Raw genomic sequence first — 26,940 nt, 5'->3', positions numbered from 1 at the left:
GACAGCCGACATCTATTAGCGGAAATCTTGAAATACTCGAAGGGATAAGTGACCATGAAACATGGCTTGGAAAATATTTGAACAATCCATAAAAAAAACGGGGCTAATAATTGAATGTGATAGGTACATGCTCAAAGAAAATTTAATGAAACCTTCAGACTGAGTTTGCACATGGTGGGGTTAAATCCAAATAAGCTTGAAAATAGCAGCGAAAATGCTGCTTGAACTGACCCAAAAGAGGTACAGTTCATTCCTCAAATAAGGTGAGTTTTATGCTTTTCATGATATTCTTTTCATATATCATATCTGTTGTGATGCTTGATCAAAAAGCAAGCGCAGTTTCTCTGAAAACATACATGACAGGCTCCCTTTCACAGACATAAAAAAGCTGTAAGTAAAGCCAGCATCCCCGGGATATGTCACAATGATAACAATCAATACAATAACATAAAGGGTGTGCATATATAAAGCACTTTTACACCACTGACCACTGTAGGAGGACTTGTGCAATGATAACAGCAGTTTATTGTTACCCAACTCAATGTTGCTCCTTTTATAAACCTCAGAATGTTGAATAGATGAGTGCACCTAATGGGATTTGAACTTGCCACCATAAGGTCAAACACACATCGATGCAGTGGATGCATTAACCCACTGAGCCGCAGACACAACATTATCCTCATGGGTCTCTGGCTAAGAGGGGTTAGTGTCAGTGTCTGTCTCCGTGAAAAAGGCGTGAATACAAGATCAACGACTTTGAATTATGAGCACTGATAGCAGGCATCTCACTGCGAGGAAAACCTTAGGACATGCTTAAAGCATAACATAATGTGTGGTGAAAAGAGTGTGCATTTAGAAGGGACCGTAATGGACTGACAATCTTACGAGCTGCTCAAGAAGAGGTGAAAACTACACCAAAAATCTGCTTCCTGCAATTAACAAGTGCGAGCAGCATTTACAATGCACTCCTAGGCAAAAAAGCTGTCTGTAGCAGGTGCTAAAATAGACGGATTCCATAGGAGTCCAATGGTTTCATGGCAACATAAAAATGTCATGCTGGCATGAAACCAAATGTTTCTTCAGGCCGGGTGGCAATGCAAGGTGGGAAACTATAGCCTGTTCCATACCCACACACTACATATGAATGCTCAGTAACAATGAAAATTCTTCAGAGAACTAAAAAAAAGGTGTCAAGACAGAGGTAACACACTGAAAACCGAGCCTCCCCACTGTGCAATATACATTTTAGGAATCAGCAAGATGGCCTGTTCTGAGTTTTATGTGGGGGTGTGTTCGTCTTTTGCTAGGAGTAGGTCGTCTGTGATCGGTGGGGGAGAGTAGCAGAACTCTCTCTCTATGCTGAATTGGTTCTGATTTGTGCTAGACTGACATTTCCAGTACAAGGTGTAGCCAACATTTGCGTTTGGATTCTCTACATCAAGCAGTGATGGCTCTCGCCAGCTGGTCATGACACCTATTATTGGGTGCATTTCCATAGACATTTGCTATTCACTTGAAGATTTGTAGATGCATTCTTTCTGTTGAGCAAGTGGCCCCCTTGGTGCCCCCCCCCCCTCTCAGTAGCTCAATTTCACTTTGTCTCTCTGTTTTGTCCCCATTCCCTCTCTATCCCTATTTTTCTCTGTCTCCGCTCTACCTTTAATCCTGCATTTCTTTTATTTACTCTCGCTGCTTCCTTCCGATTTCTAAACTCACGAAGTTACCCCCTGATCTCTTTCTGTCTCCTGCCTCCCTTTACTCTGTCTCCCTGTCATTCTGTGTATGTTTCTCTGGCTCCAATTGCTGTGCTCTATCCCCATGTCAGTCTTTCTGTACTTTAGTCTTGAGGTATAAGAAAGCAGTGCCATAGGCTTACAGATATAAGAGTGCAACCTCTAACAAGAGTTATTATTGTTACCTAATTTTCCGAAGAATGAGAAGGCTGACTTGAACTAGGCCCTCAAGTTACACACAGACCTGACCACTGGCGTGGGTGCTCCAATCATCCATCTATCTCACTGGCCAGGGAAGAGTAATCAATTACCACACTACCAGCTCCCTCATGACCACATTCTCTCCTTCTCCCTCACTGCCCAGGTACTGCGTGCTCTTCCGCCTGAAGCAGGTCGGGCCGGCCTGCCGCTTACACTCCTGGACCAACCAACTGGGGAGAGAGAGGCGAATCTGCGTGGAGTGCCAGGGCCACGCTGTGGGCCGCAGGGGGCGATGCCAGGGTGACGGGCTAGACAGTGCCAGGTAAGTGCTGCCATACCCTGAGCACGCCTTAAATTCAATTCAATTAAAAGCATGGCTTCACAGGCCACATTTTATTTTTAACCTTTGGAAGGAAAAGCAGACCGCACACCAGTAATGAACAGCAGTGCCTGGAAACAGTTAATTCTGTAAGAAGGCATCTTATTAGGGTTCTATGTTCGTTCTCCGCCTGGCACTTTTTCCACAAAAAATCATCACATTTTTTATTTGGTGGGGGGGATCCCTCCTGATTCCCCCAACCCTATTATTTATCCCTATATACCCTCCTCCCCGAACCCCCATATTTTTCAATGTTTTTTTTGGCAAAATGTTTTTTTTAAAGTGCATTTGATGAATGAACGTCGTACCCTTTATAAGTGCCTTCACTCCCTCCCTTAGTGTGATAGTGATTTGGTGAGGTACCTTCTCTTTTTCCCTACAGGCTCTTATGAAGACCATGCCACAGCTACTAATCAAACTAAAGGTGGTCACTGGGATAGAGGCAGTGACGTATTTACAATAAGGCCAGCTAGGACCAGGCCTAGGGCAACAGATTGCCACTGAAGAAACATGTAACTAGCAGTTAATTTCTATTTACTTACCAGTTCTTTAAATGAAAGTTAGTTTTGTTTCTCCGAGTCTGGCTAAGCCACAACAATGCTTGAGGTATTTGGAGCCGTTAGCAGTTATTTCACTCTGACAGTAGAATCCTTGCTGGCCAAACTTGTATATATGCTTGATATTTACAAAATCTTTATTGTTAGGGTGACTTTTGTTTAAAATTAAAAAAAAACGAAATGTGTACCAAACTCAGCATGCATTAGGTATTTAAGTTATGTTAAAGGCTCTTATACCGCACACTTTTGCCACCTGCGTGGTCTCTTGCCGCTGTGGCAGATCTGTAATGCAAGGAGGGTGGCACAGTATGTTAGTAGGACTGAGTGGCAAGCCAGAGAGCTGTGATGTGCAGTTGGCAGCTTCAGTTCGGAGAAACTGATCACTGAGCGTAGGTGTGTTTTTCAGTTGGTAGTTACCATGTGAGATTATGTCTGGGTTGTATTGTTATCATGGTGTTGCGAAGTGCGTGCGGTTTGTGGTGCTGTAGAGATATGGGTGTGTTTAGTTCAGAGTTTGAGAAGGTGTATGCAGAAGGGGGAGTTTTTAGTACGGTTAGTTAGTGGCAATACATTACCTACCCCTGATGTCCTGACTAAATGCGACCCATATTCCTTCCCCTGTCTTCTCCCTTGCCCTCCACTCGGTGTGGCACACTACCCACTCTTATTCATATGTAGGGTTTGTAACAATTCCTGCTGTCTTTTGCGTGCAGCAAGGGGCATAGGGTGTTGCTGTAATATTGGAGAGGAGGATGAGGTGGTTGACCTGCCGATACATGCTAAGTGCGAGAGTGGCTGGTTTATACAAATATTGTGTATGATGGCTGAAGCCGGTCTAAGCGGGTAGGATAAATGCCGCAGGATTCTGGTAACAAATTATTCGAGTGTGGGGTTTGCCGCTGAATTTTTGTGGTGGTGTTCCCCTTTTCAGGCTTGTTTCTCTCGGGGGGTTCTGTTTGGTTAGGCTAGCTGGATTACTTTAATGGGTCTGGTTCTTTGCTTGGTCTAGGCTCAAGTCGGCTTTGTTCTTTCCGTCCTTGGCTTAGCTGGGCTCCTCTTCTGTGTGTGCATTCATTTTGTGGTGTGTGGATGTTGTTCAGTCGTTTTCATCAAGTTTAGCGCTGAAGAGCCAGGTTTTTAGATGTTTTCTGCATTGTAGATAGTCCTCTGTAGTTCGTATTTTTCTCAGGAGGGAGTTTCAGAGTTTTACAGGCGAGGCATGGTATCTCAAGTATGACACTGACAAAAAGGTACAATTTGTAAAAACTTTATTAAGGTTTCTGGGTTTGGAAAAACTCCTGTTTTGCCCTATACCCCTATAACTAGGATGGGAGTAGTCTCGACCATCAAATAATAAATTAAACATTCCTAGTCGTGTCTGTCAAATCAAAATGGCCTATGCTAGCAAAACCTAATGCCTGCCATTTCTCTTGTACAAAAAGGGTATTAATGTGATATGTATGTAAAGGAAAATCAGTGTGCAAATATAATGAATAAATGTGGCTGAATCAGCTCTCCTCCCCGTGTTTAGACAGCACAGAGTAAGGCGGTCTCTGTAGGCAGGATGACACACCCTGGCCCGGGGTTTGGCACAGAAACAGTTCAAAACGTGGATCGAGGCCTCTCTGGCCTTCCATGTTAAAGTCTCTGTTTCCAGTCTTCCCAAACAAAGTTCAATAAAAAAGTTCACGGTGGTCCCCCTCTATCAGGCTCAAACCTTTCTCAACAAAAGTTCAGCAATACTTATGGGGCTCCCTTCCCTAAACTTATTACACTTCGGGTGTACCTCAGTTGGTCTAAGACCGTTTCTGGATGTCAAAGACTTTTGAATGTGCATGGCTTTATTTACAGACCTCTGCAGGATCACTTCAATTCAACATTAAGCTTTTTACTCTCCCCTTCTCTTGGGGTTACTTTTGATCACTTCCTTTTTACAGTTCATTCACTTTATTGCTACAAACAATTCACTTTTCACAGACTTTAGAGTGGGCTACTTCCTTTCAACTGACCACTCTGTTACTCAGTATCGCTGGTTTCACAACTATCCTTACTTCAAAGTCCATTCAGAGGTATGCCTTTCTTCGTGTCTCATCCACACGCTTACAGCCTTCATTTGTGATATAATGTTGCAACTTCAATCTTTCTTTTAACACACACCAGTCTCTCATGTCGCTTCTCGACTCACCGGCTTTATGCGTTTATTTCTTGTCTTTATGGTTTCCCAATTCACGAGTCAAGGTTAGTACCACAGGCTTGGCCTCGCCTCTCCAACTCTGCTGTTCACCTGGGAGGGTTGCTGGCATCGTTGAAACACAATGCAGCTTTCTGTTTTGGGATTTGGCCTTCTCCACATGTCTTTCGCTGCCTTTTGGAGGCAACAACCTCCTGCAGGGAACTCCTGGGGTTCTTGACCCGCTGCTCTCGTCCCTTGGTCCGTCGCTCTGCTCCAGTAGAGTAGCCTTGCCCCAGAAGTTCTGCTCTTACTCATGTTCCACCTTACTCAGAGTGTGTCTCTATGTTCCGCCTTTTATTTGTGTGAGGAGAGCTAATTAGTATCAGTTGCATGCACTTAAAGTCAAGTGCCTGACTCTGCCTGACCCAACGAGTGGCACATTGAACTCATATGCCCAACACAAGCCCTTTAAGATGAGGTAACAATACTTTGAGAAAGATGGGGATGCAGAATATACTCAAACATCAATAATCAAACTGACTCAAGAAGTTGGCAAAGTGCGTCTGTTTTAATATCAATTATCTAAAACAGGGAGTATAACGAACTTCAACGAACACGTTCGATCTTCTCACTCAATACATTTAATTAAAAACACAACATTTATAGTAACACCTCATCATCATTGACGTCAATCTACGTTGCAAAATACAAAAACCTACTTGGGGAAGTGATAGGCTTACAGGGAACCTCTATGTATACGTTCCATACTTGTCAGGGAAGGTGATTGGGTCTCTACCATCAGGTGGGGCAACTAAGCCCTCCTCTAGTGCAGGTCACTACGAACATCATCAAATACATGACGTCCCATTGGTTATGCAAACTATAGGGCTCTTTAGTACGTGGCACTTCATAATTGGTTGGCACCCTTGTGCCCCTCTGTAATATCCCACCTATGCAAGCAGCACGCAGGCTAACATCCAGGTGCTGGTGGGCTGGTCATACCCATAGCTTCCCAACAATTAGCCGGTCATCTATCAGCACTCTTACCGCCTGCCAGTCAAAAATCCCTTTGAACATTGGCCTTGTAAATGTTCTTTGAGTCTGAGAATAAGAGGGAATATAGGCATACTCTGTCTATTGGTTTCGATACAGCTCGTCCCAGTGTCTACTTTCATCCAACCACATGACTGCAGACCATGTTTCAGAGTCTTTCTGTATTTAAAACACTATTAAATGATGGACCTCTGACGTCTTCAATGTTCTAACTCCCTATCTCAAACCTCTCAAACAGAAGTTTGTTATTTTCACACGTTCTATAACTACTGCATGAACATTCAGATTCACAGTGGCCTTGACTTCCTGGTGCTGGGCCAACCAAGCCTTTCTCTGATTCACCTCTGAATGTTGATTGCTTTTCCAACTGCAATACACTGAAAGCCGTTCTTTTCACTGGATATAGCTCTTCTAAAAAACATTGTGGAATTATCCATAGTCCATACATTCCTATGCATATATGTTGGCGCATCACTTCAATCTATTTACTACATAGCTAGCTTTTAAGAATACGTCATCTACTTGCGTTACTGCATCTGTACACTTGTAAAATGACTTGATTTCTTCTTCATTATATTTGTAGCATGAGCATCTTCATCTCGAACCCAAAATGTTGCTCATCATTAACACCTCCTCCTTCGTTTCTATGGAATGGTTATCCTCTTCAGCCTCTTCTTCTCAGTGCATCAGCTTTGCTTTTCATGACGTCACCAGGCTTCTTCCTTGATTGTTTTTCCCACTTCCTCTGGGATTTCATTCAAATGGTCATCATATTGTCGTGAATGCATGTATGCCTTCCTCAATATAGGTAGAATGGGGGAGGAGTTTTGGGTGCGGGTACTTGGCTCCACCTCTACACACACCCCCTCTGGTCGATTCATCGACCACTCTCATCAATCTTCACATCTAGACATCCTCGTCTGAAGAAATGTTTCTTTGGGACCCATATCTTTATGACTCCTTTCAGGCATCCTGCTGACTTCACATGCTCATCCTTACTCCAGGACATAAGCATGCATTGTCCACTTGGACTGCAGTAGATCCATTTTCCCACATACCTCTTGTGGTCCTTTGGATACAGGAACTTTGTTCCCTCAGGTGCATGAATGCTGGCCTTCACGTAGTCTCAGATTTCTTCATCTGTCAGTACTTTAGTTTTCCATCCTGATTCTGCACAAATTTCCAGTGCTATGCTGACGACACAACTCATTTTCAGGCTACCCTCAGCCACCTCCTCTCCCTCTCTCATCTCTAATTGCCTAACTGCCATTCAAGATTGGTGTGCTGCCAATGAACTTTGCCAGCAAGACAGAGATCCTCCTCATCGCCACACCTTCACCATCTTTTCCCCCTCATTCTCTGGCCGGCCTCCCTTGGCCCTCCTCCTACCCCCACCTGCGAGGCTAACAACCTTGGGGTCATCTTTGACTCCACACTTTCCTTCCCTGCCCACATCTCTGAGGTCTCTAAAAAGTCAAACTTCCTACTGGACCTCCTCAGAGGTACTTTGCCTTTCCTCTCCTTCCCCCAGAAGCTCTCTGTTACTCACCACACCAAGATTCGGAGGATTGAAACCGGACCTCGAAGACAGAAGTGGTGAAACTCTCGGAGCAACCAGTCTCAACCTCAGCTAACCTGATTTTAGTAAATCAGGCTTCCTCAAAAGAGGGGCTCTTTTCTATGATGTATCCCTCTGTTGTGTTGATAAGACAGACAAAGGTATCAATCAAATAAAAGAGCGGGGTAGACACATACACCGCTAGACCAACAGCTGAAAAGAAACCACAGAAAAGGTTATAAGCGGTAAGGATAAGAGGAATAATTATAAGACAATCAACGATTCATGAATACCTGAATAACAAGTTGGTTGGAATAGCAGAGTAGATACAGAGCCTAAAAGAACAATGCAAAGGACAATAAGGAACTAGCTTACTGAGTTAACGACTCCCCCTTGAACCCCTAGGGAATGCTCAACTGACCTGGAAGGATATGGTTGAGGGGCCAAGAGGGAAATCCAGTTCAAAAGGACACAACGACAGGAGAAAATAATAAACAGGAAGGTTAGTGAGGGAGGAAACACCCGAACGGCACAAGGGACGCACTAGGTACAGGTTGGTGCAGATAACTGGAAAGCGTCTTGAACTGCACTTGCAAGATAAAAGTACAAATCCAATACAAAGTCCAAGGAACGTAATTTTCTTCACAGCGGGAGCAGGCAGTGTTTATCCAAGCAGCAAATCACAGGAAATTATGACAACTAGAAATGAAGACACACTTACTGAAAGCAATTAGTGTCAGGCGATGATTGTTCGATGCAGCCCTAGTGGAAGGAACCAAACAGCTACAGAGCATAGGAAAACGACTTCCAACAGCCGTCAACAATCCATGAAACATTCCGAGTCGTAACAGTGTGTAGAACCAAAATCAGCAGGGCAATCCGTGGACAGTCCGAGTGGAAGGCAAAATCGAAAACCAGGATAACTAAGTTGGAAGGTTTGAAGAAGTAATTTAGCTCGAGGGCTAAACACGTAAGGGTACGTGTAGACTACAATTAGCAGCACCGAGCCCCGGGAGGAACCGGATTTAAGAAGGCAAGGGGCGGGGCATTGGATTACGCGTAGTGCGTAATGCGCGTGTCAGCGGACACGGCCGATACTGATGCCGACGTCCATACAGTCTCCATGGAAACCGATAACGCTGCCACAGCGATGTCTTTCCCCGGAGGGTGTGAGCCGGTGTAACTGCCGAGGGAGACTGACGAGAAGAGCGCTGCCAGAGCGTAACACTCACTGTTTCCAATCTCTGGTTCTCTCTAGGTTGGACGATTGTAACAGCCTCTTTCTAAATCTACCTTCCTCTACTCTCCGCCCTCTGCAACTAATCCAGAACAAGACTGTGAGACTTGTCCTTTGCCTCAAGCCCTGGGATAGTATCTCTCCAGCTCTGAAATCTCCCCATTGAGTCCCAGTGGATGCAAGGATCAAATTTAAAAACCTCTGCATTGTCCACAAGGCCTCTGGGGCCTGGGTGCAAAATAGCTTCAGCTACCCCTCCACAAATACCTCCCCTCTCGAGCTCTTCGCTCCTCTACCTCCCTCAGTGTCATTCGTTTTTCAAAGAAACGATCTGGGGGTAGATCTGTCTTCGGCTAGGGCCTCCCACTGGAACAGCCTCCCTGCCACTCTAAAATTTGAGGAGAATCATCTCCGGTTCTGTGATCACCTCAAGACCTTCCTCTTTGCTTCTGCCTTCGCTCCCCCTCTCCCAGGCTGATCTGCTCTCTCTTGGCACTGTGCAACTGGCCAGCTTCTAGCCCCTGGGCCCAGTTACCTGCTCACCGTCCTGGTCACCCCTTGCACTGGGGACTGTATCTGTACCCATACAGTCCCTCACCGCCCCAACCCCATTTTGTTCGTTTTCTGCACTTATTCAGACATACCCAGTCTGCTGCCATAAACACAGCAGCACTTGCCACTTGCTGGCTGCACTACCACTGTTTATTGCCTCTATTATCTATTTCTTGACGTAAAACAGATAGGCTTCAAAAAAACTGTTGGTACCGACTGTGGAGGCCTAATATTAAAATCTCTAACTTCCAGATCTATAAAGTGGGGCAACCCATCCACTTTTCTGGCATCAATGGATCTTAGCTCTGCCTTTGATCTTGTGGACAGGAAAATACTATGGCTATTACTCAAAGATCTTGATATCCCTATTCATTTGCTTCAAATTATCATGGCTCTTTATTCAGATACTAGGATAAGAGTGAGACTAAATTCAGAAGGTCTCCTCTCCAAAGAACTTGTCATTCCCAATGGCCTTAGATAAGGCTGCATGTTAGCCCCCACAATTTTTAATCTTTATGTGAGTGGTGCCAATAAGGCTTTGAATAATAAAGGTTTGATTAGTCCCAAACTGAATGGCGTATGCAGATGACTTCCTTCTTATGGACAACACTAAGGTCGGCCTTCAGAGATTGCTCAAGGCCTTTGAGAAGTTCATTTGTGACCTACGATTAAAAATCAATCCATTGTACGCTTTGGTAGACCTAATAAGAAGGAAAACGCTTTCTCCTGGCTTTGTAGTAATAAAACCATCAAGTCCCAATCTGCTTTCAAGTATTTGGGCTTCCACTTCTCTGGGACAGGGTCTAATATTCTAATTAAAAATCAACTGAAACTAAAAGCTGAGATTGTGATTAGACAAATGCGTGCGATTGATACAAAATTTGGGAAATTTTCAGCGACTACAATGAGGGAGTTCTATATCAGTAAAGCCATACCCCGTCTTACCTATGGCCTGGAACTGTTTTCTGAGAATCTACATACCTACTTGACTCATATAGAAGGTAATATTTGGAGGTCCGTACTTTTTTTTTTCTGCCTAAATGTTTGCCATTTGAACTAATTAAATATGAATTTGGACTAACTTCCCTTGCCACTACTGTTTCATGGAAACGTATGTACCTGTGGCGTAAATGCAACAAGGCGGCAGAGGACTCTTTGTATGTAAGTGCGGCTCGGGACCTTGTCAACCCTTTTTTCAACTTATTACATGAAGAGACATTGCAAAGTCTAGTTAGGATTGGTATGTCCGTAGTTTCACTTTGCAATAAACCCAAGAAAGTCAAAAATAGTCTCCTTGGCTTTGACTGGCAAGAAACCAAAAGAAAAATCTCTGAAACGAAATTATACAAACACGCAAGCTCCGTTTGGAAATGGCTTCCGGCTATGGATAGCTACCTTAAGAAATACCCTAGCAAACAAATGCGGAACGATTACATGCATTTTCGTTTTAATGTAATTCAAACCAATCATATTAAATGCATCAGAAACTGCACTACAGGGGATTGGAAATGGTGTCGTTTCTGTAAAAAGGAAGGAGTCGTAGAAACTCTACAACATATTCTGTTGGTGTGTCCTGGGCTTTTACCTTATAGGATAAGTTATTTTGCCCAATTTGTTCCTTCCACCTATGAGGTAAACAGAGAATTTATATGGCACAGAATGTTACACGAGAATTCAACAATAATGAACATTCGTGTCACTTCATTTCTAAGAAATGTTTGCGATTTATGTTAGTGTGGCGAAAGAGCGCTCCTCTATTTCGAAATTGGTTTGAAATTGTCGTAGGGCTGTTTTCTGAGTTAATGAAAGAGGTTTCATGTTGGGTTCCAAAAGTTACTGTGATTTTCTTTTTCTTTTTTTCTTCTTGTTTGAACTGTACCAAGATCTTTGTTGTTACGCTTTGTCTATTCAGCCATCTTATTGATTCTTTACCTATTATGTCCACTACGAATATGTATTTTATGCAAAACATTGAATCCGTTTGATTATCTGATTTTTATTTTGTAAATTTATCTTATTCTGAAACTGATTCAATTGTGTTTTAAACTCACTTGAGATTATGTTTTTTTTCCGCTATTATATTGTTTTGTGTTTTTCATTTTGTTTATTCGTTTATTTGCTGTTGATTTTTTTCTTGTATCTTTTTGTAAAGGTTTGTTATAAACCAAAAGAAATAAAAAATAAAAAAAATATCTATTTATTTGTATTTATTATTATTTATCTCGTCTCCTCTGCTCTGCACTTTCCCCCCTTTCCCTTTCCCATGCACTTGCGTGTTCTCAATGTCACTGGGCCTAATAAGATAGTTTTTTTTTCCCGTTTCCCCTCCCTTGCTTTGTCGCTCTGAAACACTTGTGTACGAGCGCGATACAAATAAATTATTATATCATATCATAACATCAATCATGATCTTCAGTCCTACAGCTTTCTTTGCAGTCTTCTTACACTGTGCAATGATTATCCCGATCACACAAAATCCAAGCAATAACATCACTATCAGGGCTTCAAGGAATTTGAACATATCTGCCATCCATTGTGGGAACCCCGAGAAGATTGATCCAAACCAACTGTCATCAGCTATGTCTTCCATTTCGTCTATCATCTGAATGTGTAACTTGGTCAGCATCGTTATGGCCTCTGTCAAGGTGCCATTCTCATAATCATGAGAAGTTATAAATGTGCGACATGATTCTCCAATTTTGGCACAAACACCTCCATCCATAGCTGTGATCATGTCCAGGACGTATCTGTTCTGAGAGTCATCAGTCGTATTGCTCTCAGCTCCTCCTTGATAGCATTGAATCCGTTTATGGTAGTGTTAATCATCTGTAACAATTCCCATCTGGTTATCTGTAATCACTTGGTATTTGCTGCTGTCTGGATCCTTGGCATGAAGATTATCGTGAATATCGATGAAGTCTGGCTCAACAATCTGTGCTCATATGGGATAGAATCAAAAGCTTCTATTGATTTGGCTGAGAAATAATGTTCTCTCTTCATTCGATTCAGTAGTTCAGCAGATCTCTTTTTTCTCAGGTGGGCATCTGCTTTCGGAAATTTGCTTATGTTCATGGCACTTTTAGGAATTACCAATGCTGGAACATGGACATTCACTATAGAACATAGTCATCCCCAATCTCTGAGCAGCTTCATGTAAGCTCTGGATCCACAAGCCCAGTAGTGATCCATTATCACTGAGCTGTTCCAATGCTCATTCCTGGCACATCGACGTTTCAACCACAATTCTGGTTTTCTCCAAGTTTTCTTGTGACATTATTTCTGAAACACAACTTTGCATTACTTGGAGGCACTATCTGTAAAGGCCCTCCTTAATCTTCGACCCATGTCAGTAGTTTAGCAAATCTAGGCCATAAAGGTTTGCATCCATTTCCCAAAATTTCAATGGTTGGCTTGCACAACTAATCACTACCCACACTCTGTAGATAACCACACCTTCCTCCCAGCTGTCTGGAGAAAGTACTGATCACCAGATCTGCATTTGACCTCTTTCCTTCCAGCTTCAAATTTCTTCTGCAGTTTGTCCTGGACTCTCAAGTCTTCTGTTTGCTTCCCATCTGATTCCAGCCCCTTTCACTCCAGGCTGTTCGTATCTTATCACATGATTTCTGGTGTGGGCTCTGGCTTTTGTCTTCGTATCTTGAACATAATCATCTTCATCTGGATTTGTCCATTCTGTTTCCCATACTAAAAAGGCTGTTCGACCCATGAACTGACCTCTTGTCTGGCAGAGTGCAATGTGAGATTTCAATGGCTATGAATATCTTAGACTTCCCCATACTATACGGCAGGGGTGCAGATACATAGCATTCCTCCTCTGAGATTAGTTTGCCCACTTCTTTCATTTGCTTATACCACATATTGTTACCCAACTGTGCTGTACTATCTAGATAGTCATTTAAATCATGATCATCCTCCCTAGCACTTCTCTTAGGTCTCTTTCTCTGTGTCTCTCTCTCAGAATATGCATCTGAAGCTCAGTAAGAATACCTATAAGAGTCTCTCCTGCATAAGGATTCCTAGGGATATTTGTCAGTGAATTTGAGGTCCATGCATGAGCTACTGGTGTAGGGACAATCACATACGGTCTTGGCGGTCTTACAATCACCATAGCTGTACCTTCCTTCTGCATAGGAAGATATACAGGAACTACTGCTCTCTTAGGATCAACATAATAAACAGTTTGTATTGTGAGGGAGAGAAGAATAACAATGAACATGACACAAGTATATATTAGATATATTATGTACCAATATGTCCATTTTATACAGAAATAGCTTCTTGCATGCCATGGTTCTCTCTCATTGTTTGCTACATTGTTGTTACTATCAATGTTGCCCATATTGCATGTGACTACTTTTAAGGAAAGAAATATCTATTTTAATCAAACAATCTCATAAAATATTCTGGCAACTGATGAATCTGCTCCACAAGCAGTTGGCTGATTACAGGACGATTGACAGGATTCTGGATGAATACAAAAGTGGAGAGGGAGAATGACAGGTAAACAAGGGATAGGGGAGGACAGGAAGAGGGGCGAAGGCTAAACAAGGAAGGCAGCGGAAAGAAATACGAAGACACCGTGCCAAAGCACAAAGCAGCGAGCGCACGTAGAGAACAAGTGCAACGCGCTTTTCTGCGGTTGGTGTGTATGTTTGTACAGAGCGGCGGCCATCTTAGAATAAACAACTAGACCGTTAATAGGAAGTACGGCAAGGCGTGATGGAACTAGTAATGGTGCCGCCATTTCCCCCATAACTTCCAGTAGGGCATGATAATGCTCTTCAATGAAGAAATAAAAGACCATTCCAAGCAGTTTGTGTGCATCTTCGTCAGATATGACCATCTGCACTTTCTGTACATGGGCCTGCCTCGATCCACCTTGAAAAGGGGCACACCACCACTTCAGACCAAGTCAACCCGACGGGGTGTCGGGTTCAGAACACAGATGAAGACTATACAGCAACCGGAACTAAGGACCTATTATTGCAAAAATTGTTTCCGGAGATCAAGTTTTGATCAGGAACTTTACCGGCAAATGGCACCAGCCCAGATTTAACGGTCCTTTCGTAGTGGAAGATGTCACTCTTTCAGCAGTAAAGGTCCTAGGGAGACACGCTTGGTAACACCTGGGAGACGTGTAAGTCTATGCTGGATAGACCCTCACATCCCCCCATTTGGAAGCAAGCCACAGAAAAGAAGTTCAGCACGTGGAGACTAGATTGATGACGAGGAAGAAGGACGCAGAGACTGTCCAGTATACAGCTACATTGGACTCTGGTTCTTTCGAGACACTCTTTGTAGCTGCGAAGCAAGGAGTGAAAAAGCTATTGTTCTTGAGCCACAGAAATTTGCAAAAAACATTGGACTGTGAAGCATTGAGATCCAGAAGAAGAAAAATGCAAAATCTTGCATTCATCTTCGACGACTGGAAAAGGGAGCAGTTCCCCGCTTTCTGTTTTCCTCTTCATTCTTTGTGCATATCCTGTGCTGGTTGGGAGAACTGTTGACGTTCACGTGTTCCTGCAAGTTCCTAAAAATGGTCCAATCATGAGGAGACTGCTCGCAGCCATAATTGAGCAAATCATCCAGTTGCCTGAGTATATGTTATCCTTGCGCCAAACAAGATGAGGATGAGTTTCAAGCAAATAGAAAAAGATCAAAGCCTGTATATTGTGAATGTCATCACTCGACAGCACCACCCATACCTTCAATAAGATGTTCAGGTAGCAAGCGAATCTGCTCACAAATTTCACTTATCAGCCAATTTATCACAGGTCGATTCCTGAGATCTCTCAGAAATACACAAGTATTGGTTTGTTGTTCAACAAGATAAGGATGCTTGTCAAATCCTGACTCTTCCTCCCTCCCTTGCTCACCTGGTTCTTCCAGTAGGTCTCCTTCTCAAATCTTCCTCTGTTTCCTGGCGCACCTTGATTCTTGCTTTCCAATCTTCTCCTTCTTTTGCAGTAAGGTCTCTCTCCTCAGGATGCCACCCTGACAACATCATGGAACACCCCATTACTATGCTGGGAGATTTATCAATAGCGAACGTGGCAGCTGCCAACGATTGCTCGCAAGTGAAGTGACCCCTCATTACTTGGTCCAGGATCTGTAATATGCTAGAGGCTTTTAGACCAGCGTAGTTCTATCTGTGAGTACTGCCGTCATAACTGTTCCATTTGTGTGCGAAAATAAAAAGAATTCCTCAGAATAATTATAAATCCCTAAAACTGGAGCTGTGCAAATTGCCTTTTTTAACTCATCAAACCCTTCCTCTATTTCCTCAGTCCATACAATCTTAACTGGCATTGTTGGGCCTTTTTCAGAGGCTGCAATAATGGCCTTGTGTATGAACTATAATCAAATACCCAATCTCTTACATAATTGCACAGTCCCAGAAATTGCTGCATGTGCTTTATCGTGTGCGGTTTCGGTGTTTTCAAAATTGCCTCAGCCCTTTCAGGTGTAACTTTCTTTCCTTAATGCAAAATTAACTGGCCCAGTATAAAACCTCTTCTTGGCTGTACTGCAATTTTTCTTTGTCCACTTTATATCCTTTCTCGGCTAAAATAATCATTAGCTGAACTGAGTCACGTCTGCACTCTTCCTCTGATATACTACAGACCAAAATATCATCTACGTATTGCAAAGCAACACTCAGCAAATCAATATTGTTTAAGTCCATCTGTAGGACTCTATTGAAAATCGATGGTGACTCACAGTACCCTTGGGGTAATCTTGTGCTTTTCAGTTTAGTCTGATGGAACATAAATGACGTTAGATCCGGTGAATCTTTATGCAAAGAGATTGAGAAAAACACATTTTTCAAGTCAATCACCGTAAAATATCATGCTTCTGGCGGAATACTACAAAACATTGTAGCCAGATTTGGTACTAGAGGGTACTCAGCCTCGACAATCTGATTAATTGGGCGCATGTCTTGAATTAAATGCCACGACCCTCCCTTAGATTTTTTGATAGAGTACACTGTGGTATTGCATGGTGACTCTGACATCACTAAAAAGCCTTGATCCATCATGGCGGATATAGTCTTAAAAATACTTTTGTGTGCCTCTCGAGACATGGGATACTGACATGCTCGAGGTAAAATTGCTCCTGGCTTCAGTTTAATCTTTAGTTCTCCAACCCTTTTAATAGGCCTAAGTCATAGGGGCCCGTGGTCCATAAAGAAACTGGCACTTTTACCATATCTTCATCAAAAAATGTGGGACGATGTTGCACTATCATCATTCTCTGTGGAACCTCTCGTATTTCTGCCCTAATCCAAAAGATAATGCTCATCTCGAATACCACTTCGTCATCAGATGGGTCAACCTTAAATATGTCCTCATTGGTGACATCAGTTAATCTGTAACCCTCTCCAATAGCAATTACTGTACTCCATGATCTGCCATTGTTATCAAATCCTATGAGCATGGCCAGGATCCCTCGTGCTACAGCTGCTTGTAACTCCAAGGGAAAAATCTGTCCTCCCTCTTTGTCCATGGGAATTTCTAGCCTAAAGAGAAATTCATCAGGTATACTCATAGTTTTTCCCACTAGACCAGGCAGCCATGTTAACAGGATGCATACACTATAATTAAAAACCTTTGGTTCCAACAGTACTCCTCGTATGGCTATTTGCCCCGTAAATGCCATAATGAATTCATTCACATTTAAATAATGTATTCCTGGCGTTGAACACACTATACTTTCATCAGTAAAAGAAATCGTCATGTTTAGCTTCGTCATTAAATCTCGACCCAATATATTAACTGGTGTCTGTTTTAAATACAACAATGGGACAGACATATCACATTCTCCTATAGACTGGCAATTTTTCTGTAAAAGGAACTCTACTTGTAGCTCCTGTGAAACCTTGTGCATTCATGGCATTACCTGATAACAAAAATGTTCCCTCTCATATACATGAGCGAGTTGCACCTGTGTTTAACAAAAAAGAAAAGGATCTGCCCCCTATCGTGACGTCAACCCTTGGTTCCTCGTGAGGATTTGGCATTACTGATAGTACTGAACACATTAAGTCACTGAGTGAGCTGTCCTGTCGTGGGTGCATACTTATTCCTGTGCCTGTGAAGGGATTCCCACCCTTGATAGTGACTCCCGTTACTCTAGGAGTTAATAGCTGTCCTGTGTTTGTGCCCTGCTGTATCTGCATGGGTGCAGGTTGCAAATGCCTTTGTGGTGGATTCAATGGTTATTGCTGTGGTTGCAAAGCCTGTTGTGCTCTCAGTGCTTATGTTTGATACACTGTTTGATCTTGGGAAAACCTGTCCCTACTTTGTGAGCCATATGCAGGCAGATAAGCGGTCCCCCCTCTTGAGAACTGGCCATTGATATGATATGATATGATATGATATGATATGATATAAGGCATTTGTAACGCGCCTATACACAAGTGTTTCAAGGCGCGACGAGGCAGGGGGGGGGAACAAGGGGAGACAGACAACGATCTTACTAGGCCAGGTGTCATTCAGATCGCGCAAGTGCAAGGGTAGAGGGGAAGGGAAAAGTGCATGGGGGAAAGGGAGAGGGGAAAGTGCAGTACAGGGTTATAAGCATACAGCATACAGGATAAATAACAAGGGCCAGCTGGTGGCAAGTGCGAGGTAAGTGCAGACAAGTGCTGGGAAGGGGGGCTGTATGGATACAGACACAGTCCCGTAGTGCAGGGGTTGCCGTGGAGGCAGTGCAGGGGAGAGTGGCTGGGCCGAGAACGGTGAATGGCCCAGTTGCAGATTCAGTGCAGTTTCAGTAGTATTAGCAGGGGAGAGGGGGAGAGAAAGCGGAGGCAAAGAGGAAGGTTTTGAGGTGCTTCCGGAACCGGAGGTGGTTCTCCTCAAGTTTCAGGGAGGTAGGAAGGCTGTTCCAGAGGGAGGCCCCTGCAGTGGAAAGAGATCTGCCCCCAACTCGTTGTTTGGAGAAGCGGCTGACCCTGAGGGAGTTGGAGGCGGATGAACGCATAGCTCGAGAAGGAAGATATTTAGGAAGAGAGAGTTGAAGGTATTTTGGCCCAAGGCCCCAGACGGCCTTGTGGACAATGCAGAGGGTTTTGAACTTGATCCTCGCAGTCACTGGGAGCCAGTGTAGTGATTTCAGTCCTGGAGAGATACGGTCCCTGGGCTTGAGGCCAAGGACAAGTCTTGCAGTCCTGTTCTGGATGAGTTGCAAAGGGCGGAGAGTAGAGGCGGGCAGATTAAGATAGAGGCTGTTACAGTAGTCCAGCTTAGAGAGAACCAGGGCTCTAGAGACAGTGAGCTTCTGGGGGAAGGAGAGGAAAGGAAGGATACCTCTGAGGAGGTGTAGCTGGTAGTGTGACTTCTTAGATACGTCGGATATGTGAGGAGAGAAGGAGAGTGTGGAGTCGAAGATGACCCCAAGGTTTTTTGCCTTGCAGGTAGGAGTAGGAAGAGGGCCCAGAGAGGCCGGCCAGAGAGCAGCAGTGAAGGAGGGAGTGGGAGTGCCGATGAGTAGAATCTCAGTCTTACTGGCATTAAGGCAGAGGTCGTTGGCGGCACTCCATTCCTGGATAGCAGAAAGACAGTCAGAGATGAGGGAAGGAGAAGAGGAGGCCGAGGGTAGCCTGAAAATGAGTTGGGTATCATCCGCATAGCACTGAAAGTAGGGGCAGAGAGCGGCGATGTGGTGGGCGAGAAGTGCCAGATACTGGTTGAACAGCCAGGGAGAGAGGTTAGATCCCTGGGGGACACCACAGGTAGAGAAGAAGATGTCAGAGAGGAAAGACCCCAGTTGGACCTGGGAGGGTCGATTTGAGAGGAAAGAGGTCAGCCACGTCAGAGCCTGACCAGTGATACCGAGGTTATCACGGAGACGGTTGAGCAGGATGGTATGGTTGACAGTATCAAAGGCAGAAGAGAGATCAAGCAAAATGAGAACACATGGAATGTGAATACATACCCTTGGCTCCCACATGTTCGTGCTATCTGTTCTGTCATTCCACATGTCCAACATACAGGAGGTAGTCTTCTGAATTGCCCTCCCTTAATGCCCTGGTTATCATTCTGCATAGGCTGAAACCCACCTTGGTTACTCTGAAAATTCCCTTGATTATTCTGAAAGCCTCCTCTTCCGCGGAAGTTTCCCCTACCTTATGGTATAAATCCATTCCCTCCTATATCAAACTGCCTTTGGTTATTCACCTGCGGCATACTTGCTACTTGCTGCGATCCTGACCCTTCTCCACTAGTTAACATTGCCCCTTCTATAGCATACTTCGAGAGCTTCTTCTCTACTAACTTAGCCTCCTCAATCTTCCTACCATCGACTCTCTTTTGATTTTCTCCTGCAACAATCTGCAATGATGCGCTATGGTCAGCTGTATTTCTGGCCATGGTTTTGCTTCCATTCCCACCAGTTTGCGGGAGTGATCCTTATGACCCCTTTCTGATCCTGCTGGCTCTTCTCTTTGTTGTTTGTCTTTGTCTGTGTTTTGTGTGCCCTGAGGCCCACGGGCATGCGGCGCGTTATAAGAATTAAAATAAATATAGTATAATAATAATATTTCTTGAGCTGTCTCTGCACCTTCTCTGATAACCTTTGACATAATATATGATAGAACACAGGTATACATTTTCCCCATGGCTCGCGCGTTTCCAAAGACCACTGCTCTTGTTAATTCTGAATGAAAACAAGCGGATCCTCCCCTTCCTGCATCTTACGTGCCATTATAGCGCCCATATCCGATGTATCAGTATATTGTACTAGAAGCGCTTTCCAGTCTGCCGCTCTACAATTATTAAACGGTGCTCCATCATGAGCTGTGTTCTGGGCAGTGACACCTGCATATCCTGCTCTCAACCAAATATCATCAGCTCTCTCCCCAAGTATAGCTGCTAGAAGACCCTTAATGTCCCCTATAGCTAACATATTGCCTCCTGTCATTTTCTCTAATTTATAAATCCAGTTTCCGGCACCCAACGTCAGACTTGGGAGTTTACACCTTAGATTATCCTTATCCATTTGGGGCCATGGTATGTATTGTGGTCTGACTCCTCCTTTTTCTTACAACTGGAACTGCGAGATCCCAAAATCGCACTCGTCTTCCATCGGCGGCCTATCCATAGCAGGGACAATGGTTCCACACCGTCTTCTTCCCGGTAGTGACCTTGACCTGCTCACACAAGGTGGCGAGTCCCCCCTCACACTGTGGGATCGCCCTTTAGGGTGGTCTGGCCGTGCCAGATGCTCTGGCATCCTCAGTTTAGGTAGGTCCAGATCTGACCATCTTACTTCCCTGTCTGTTGGAGAACATCCTTCAGGACCACATGCTTTAGAGCCCTCCTCCTCACTGAAGGTTTCTCTGTCTTCATATGACATATCTTGTCCCCAACTAGTGTGGCTTCCCTCTTTCTCATCTCTGTTTAACGTTAGTTTGTCCAAAGACAAGGCTGTGTGCTTGAGGCTAAACAAACCTCCCTCTTTGCCCCATGACTGAACACCTTCAAATCGATCATTTTTTCTTTTATTTTTTGATTCACTCTTGGTCCTCATTTCATGATAAACTTTATCGATTATTTTTTCTATAATGCTTCTTATATCAAAATCATCCTCTAAATCTGCTGTAGACGGTCCTGGCATTGGTGTGTCGGGAAGAATTCTTCTATATCCTCCCATGCTACTACTGGATTCGGTTCCATGAACTCTTTCTCAATGGGATCAATGTCGCGTGCCCTTTGCCTTCTCTTTCGTTCCATTTCCTCGTCAAACTCTCTTCGTTTCTTTGCTTCCTCCCTGACCCTTTCCTCTTCCTTTTGTTTCACCTCTCTTCTCTCGTTTGCCCTACACATTAATTCATCTCTGCATCTTTGCATTCTTTTATCTCTTAATTACTGTTCCTCCTCTTCTCTTTTCTAGCTTATTTCGCTCTACGATTGCTCTTTGCCTGTTATCATATTTTCTCTGCTCTTCTGCTCTCTCCTGCTTTTTCAACTGTTCATCTTGATACAGTTGTTCTCATCTTTATCTATTCTTTCTTTTAGCTTCATCTTCCTTCAATTGTTTCTCTCGTTCCTGGTCTTTCTTATCTTGCTCGTCCTGATCTTCCTTTGTCTTACTTCCTCAATGCTCTTTCCATCAAGTTTGAGCAGTGTTTGACCACCCAATCATTTGTTCTGTATGAGCGCTACCTCGTCAGTTTTGTCTTTTTCTCCTTTCCATCTTTTTATCTCTAGAGACATATCTGGTTGATCACTTCTCTCCTTGTCCCGTGGGACTTTAGGGATCACATCTCTTTCTAGAGTCTTTTCTGGACCCTCTTCACTGCTATGTGCAGTCAACTTATATGTCGGGTTGCTGTACCCTGTCGCTGCCTTAAGTTCTCGTAAAGATATAATCCTTCATCCTTTGGACTCTCGCCATTTGCTTAAGGCGCGATAGCGGGAGCAGAAGGCGTAACACCCTCTCTTTACGCTGGTTAAGCATCCAGTCTTCAGGAGGCGGGTCTTCCCGTTCCTCCTGGTACATCTTCCAAAGCTCTAAGCTGGCTAACCTTTTTCTAACTTTTTTCCTGTGTATGCTACATGCAAGTATGTTGTCATGTGTTGCAGAACTGCTTTAGAGAGTGATCCTCCTTGTGGCCATGGCATGAACATTTTATCTGCTGTGCCCTTAACCCATTCTGTACTGTACTACTTGAGCTTGGGTGCATGTTTTGGCAACTGTCTGCACAAATGTATAAGCAGAGTAATATCCTCCATCATGACTTAGTCACAATCAACTGTCACTACTAACCGTTATTTTGCACAAATAAAATGCTTTCCAGAAAAATAATACAATATGAGCGCGCATCAATCGTCGCAGCTGCAAGCCTCTATGTCACTTTACTTCAATAGGTAAATGTTTTTTGGCATATCTCGCATCTCTGAATGAAGTTCTTTGTGCCAGCATGGATACCAATGAGAGTGTGCAGTCTCTAGCACGATCTTATGATGGGTCGTGGGTATTACTAACTGAGTTTTACTTAGGCCTTCCCTCAAGGTCTCTCTTTGATATGGTAATCCCTGTTCCAGGAAGAAAAAGGTGCTCCCCTTTTCTTGCCTGTCTCCCTCAGGGATCACCTGTAAGAAAGCTTCTGCAAGCACTGGATAATTTCGCTGGGCGAAGGCTTGATCAGGAAGGAACATCTTCCCTATTTGTTTCGATGATAGGTGTCTCATCGGCTTCTCCAAAGCTTAAGTTACCTCTCTGTTTCCTCTGGTCCGTTTTCTTCCTCAAAACGGGGAAATCGAGCATTCTCGAGAATTCCCTGTGCAATTGTGTCCCCAGGGCATATTTCAAACAGGGTCTCACCATGATTCTGTAGGAGAACCTTTATGTCTCCCTGAAAGTCAGGATCTATAACGCCTGCTAGGACATCTAGACCAGACTTCTAGACCAGGCCAAATTTTGGGGCCAATCTTATATAACAAGCCGCAGGGGGTATTATAACTAAGCCTGTGGTAATCATCCCTTGTTTCCCGGGAGGGATAGTGGCTTCCCTGCTACTACAAATGTCAACGCCTATGTATTCCTTTGTGGCAGGGTCTGAGGCTCTGTGACTACGTTTCTGGAATTTTAGGGTCCCCCAAATTGTCTCAATTGAGACGCATTCCACTTCTAACACCATAAGTAGGGGAGGCATGGTATGACACTGACACAGAAGTTACAATTTGTAAAACCTTTATTAAAGTGTCTGGGTTTGGAAAAGCTCCTACTTTGCCTTATAACTAGGATGGGAGTAGTCTCAACCATCAAATAATAAATGAAACAGTCCTAGTTATGTCTGTCAAATCAAAATGGCCAATGCTAACAAACCCTACTGCCCTATCTCTTAAAGGTGTTAATGCCAAAATAGGTACATAAGTCACACATAGCATCATTGCATCTACCTATTGAAATACATACTCACTTCACTCCCCACCAGACACCCACCCCAGAAGACGACCCAGTAATAATACCACCACCATGAACTCCAGACTCCACTATGCTCTCAATATCACAGCCTACAAAAATATCAATTCTCCCACCTCCGATTGATGCAGAGCAAGGTTACAAGACTAGTTATTGGGGAAAACCCCTGAGGCTCAAACCACAGACTGAAATTACTACACTGGTTTTCTTCCTTTTCCTCCTGGCACAATGAAAACCTGCTGTCTCTCCCACAAATGCATTCATGGAATAGCCCGCAAATAGCTCAACAGCAAACTGCAATGCTACATTAGCGGGTGACTTCTACAGTCTTCTGACAAAAACCTTTCTCTGTGTTCATGTCCTTACAGCAGCTTAAAAGAAGTAAGGCACTTCGCAGTACAAGAACTTCAGCTATGCAACACACTCCCAAAGGCATTTCTCAAGGAAGCCAAACAATTACCCTTCACAAACAAACTTAAGACTTAGGGCCTTATCACGAGTTGGGCGGTATACTTGCACCTCGAAACACTGGTGTGTAGGTGTATCATAAATAACCAATACATAAATCCTGTGTGTGTGGCCGGTGCTCATATCTCTAGCGGCCGGGCGAACAAGCTTTCCGGACTGCAGTTCAGTGCGGGTACCACTCTCCAATCCCCCTCAAGACACAGGATCGCCCGCAGAGCATTGGCAAGAGATTTGCCTCACTTACACCTTGAGTGTGGGTCCACCAGACGGGGTGTGTGGAGGGGTCTCCTGATTTTATGGTGCGACGCCTGTGTGCAGAAGTCCAGGCAGTCCTTTCACTACATTAAGAAGAAGCCCCATGTACACGGCATTAGGTATGCTCTCTTCTTCCTGGCAGAGCTTAAAGTGTACCATCAGGGGACCACACACCTCTTTAACAACCCCCATGAGGCCTGGGACTGGTTTGAGGTACACATCGCCTCATCACCTTCAAAACCACGCACCAGCGACACGACTGGTGTGCGAGCAGGAGCCTCTGTGATGGTTGGATGACCTCCAATCAACCCTTTTGAACCCTTTTGAACAATCAAGTAGACACCTGGGTCATTGGTGGCAACTTTAATGATGCAATGAAACCAATGATGGCCTGGACCCAGCTCAGGGTCAGCAAACAAAATACTCCAATTCCAATTAAACTACATACATTTTCAGCTGCGCTTGGGCTGGTGGATGCATGGAGAACACTGCATGGCCTGGAACGTGGTTTATCCTTTCTATTGGGTTGTCCATGGCTCCATGTCCAGATTAACTTCTCATCCTACATTGTGATCGGCACACACTTGCGTCTGCAAGGCTCCTGCCAGGGGGTTCATTCTCAGTTGGTAATGCATCTTAAAATAAATAAGGCCAAGCCCAGATCACCCTGGCTTCCTGCAGTTTTTAGGAGACATAACGGCTAAGACAACTGAATATTTTGCAATAAATGCAGGGTCAGTGGACAATTCAGTGACCTTGTGGGAGGGTCACAAAGCTGTAATTAGGGGTGAAATGATCTCCTCAGTCTCTGCACACAACAAGTAACACACTTGGGCATTACGAGAGGCTGAGGACCTTGCAATTGCAGCAGAAGTTTTTCTCGAAACAGGAACCTCTGATGCTCATGAGGCACTCCGCAGGGCCCAAGAGAGGCTAAGGAACATTGCCCTAGGTAGTGCCAAGCAGGCACATTAGGTCAAACGTAGTGAGGTATATGAAGACAGGGATAGAGCGTGGAAGATGCTGGCGTGGCTCGAAAAGAGGGATGAGGTCGTCAGGGGCGTTGCTGGGTCTGGAAAAGACCTGGGGCTAGGCTAATGTCAGAACTGTCGGGGCTAGGTAGCCTTTTGGTTGTAGCTCCTGAGATTCTATCCGGGGCTACAACCAAAAGACCAAGGGCTATAACCCCATCAGGCCTCCCTAGCAACGCCCCAGGGGGTCATAGACATGTGAGGGAAATAATCGATGCTGAGGGGAGAGCAGCGTCCCTGAGGATGCAGAGATCAGTGAGGGATTTGCCTCATACTATGATAAGCTTTACCAGAGGCACCAGGGCCGGGGCCCCTCACCGGGACCTCACTTCCTGGAAGGCATCCCTCTTCCATGACCAACAAATCAGCAGGTGTTAGACCTGTAATCCGATATTACAGGGGAAGAAATCAATGCCGCGATCTCCCGCCTCCAGTCCGAGAAACCTCCTGGGCCAAATGGCTTCTCGGCCAAGGTGTGGAAGAGGCTTTCTGATTTAACACTTACCCACATGCATAACATGTTTATACACTCTAGAACCACTGGATTTCTCCCTCTCAGAAAGGCATGTATACTGGTCATCCCCAAAACATGGAACTCGCCAGAATCCTGTGCCTCGTATAGGCCTACCTCCTTGATAAACTGAGAGGTTACGATCCTGGCGAGGGTACTTGCAGATTGCCTAAGTAGGGTGATCACTTCCTTAGTTCACCCGGATCAGTACGGGTTTATGCTAGATGATAAGTCCACCCGCATGAACAGTCGTAAACTACACATGGCAATATCTCAACTGGTGAATCCACTTGCTTTGCTGTCTGTGGATCTCAAAAAAGCCTTTCACTCTGTTGAATGGGGTTTTCTGTGGGAGGTCATGGGTTGGATGCGGTTCGGTGCAACCTACATGGGCTGGATTTCTTGCTCTACGCTACGCCTGTCACAGAAGTACAATGGAGTTTTTTCTAGGACCTTCCCACTATAAAGAGGGATGAGTCAGGGTTGCCCTCTCCCCCCTCTGCTGTTGATGCTTGCTATTGGACCTCATCAGGTTCAGAATGGATCTGATCTGGATGGGGTTCCGGTGGCAGCCTGGGGAGGAGATCATTACCTCGCTCTATGTAGATGACCTCATATTAGATATGGGGGAACAGTGGCAAGCTTGCCAGCATGTCACACATACGCTGCAGGAATATCGGATGAGTAACGGTTTTAGGGTGAGAACTGGCAAAAGTCTGTCTTCTTTCCGCTCCGGGGAGAGGAGGAGCTATTCCCCAGAATGGCCCCTACCAGGTGTCCCACACAGGCTTTAAGTACCTAGGTGTACGAATGGGAATTCGCCTATGCGATTTCACACAAGCAAATCTCCACCCCATAACAGACAGGTTTATTCAAGATGTAACTCACTGGAAATCCCTTCCGCTGACGTTACTTAGGAAGGGGGCCCTATTCAAAATGTTAATCCTGCCCAGGTTGAGGCCACCACTCGAAACCTTCTTTGGGGTGGCAGGCAACCCAGGATTGTCTTGATCACACTACAGCACTTAGTCTGGGAGGGGGCAATGGGCTACCCAACATGCCGAGGTACTACTGGGCCGGTCAATTGGCGTCATTAAACAATTGGATACACGGAGATCCCTCGCTCCCGAATATTAAGGCAGATCAAAGGTGAATGCACAGATTGCCTCCTATTCAAATTCTATACAGTGACCCGAATAAAATGTCAATAAAATTATGATGCAGCACATTAGACAGGTGTGGGCGGAGGCACCGGCAACCCTGTCTCAACCTCTGTGGCAAA

At 44.5% G+C, this 26,940-nt stretch overlaps 1 protein-coding gene across 2 annotated transcripts in view; it reads left to right on the top strand.

Moving 5' to 3' along the window:
• Positions 1-26,940, top strand: part of LOC138492644 (somatomedin-B and thrombospondin type-1 domain-containing protein-like) — a 281,295-nt gene that overhangs the window by 233,750 nt on the left and 20,605 nt on the right. For both annotated transcript variants that reach the window (XM_069619947.1, XM_069619948.1), the window contains exon 4: positions 2,098-2,256. In XM_069619947.1, coding sequence (XP_069476048.1) covers positions 2,098-2,256 — 159 coding nt within the window. The remainder of the gene's footprint in view (positions 1-2,097; positions 2,257-26,940) is intronic.

This window comes from Ambystoma mexicanum, chromosome 10 (assembly GCF_040938575.1).
Source record: "Ambystoma mexicanum isolate Mex_15411 chromosome 10, UKY_AmexF1_1, whole genome shotgun sequence".
Lineage (NCBI taxonomy): Eukaryota > Metazoa > Chordata > Amphibia > Caudata > Ambystomatidae > Ambystoma > Ambystoma mexicanum.
The sequence above is the reverse complement of the archived record's forward strand: the minus strand, read 5'-3'. Positions and strand labels throughout refer to the sequence as shown.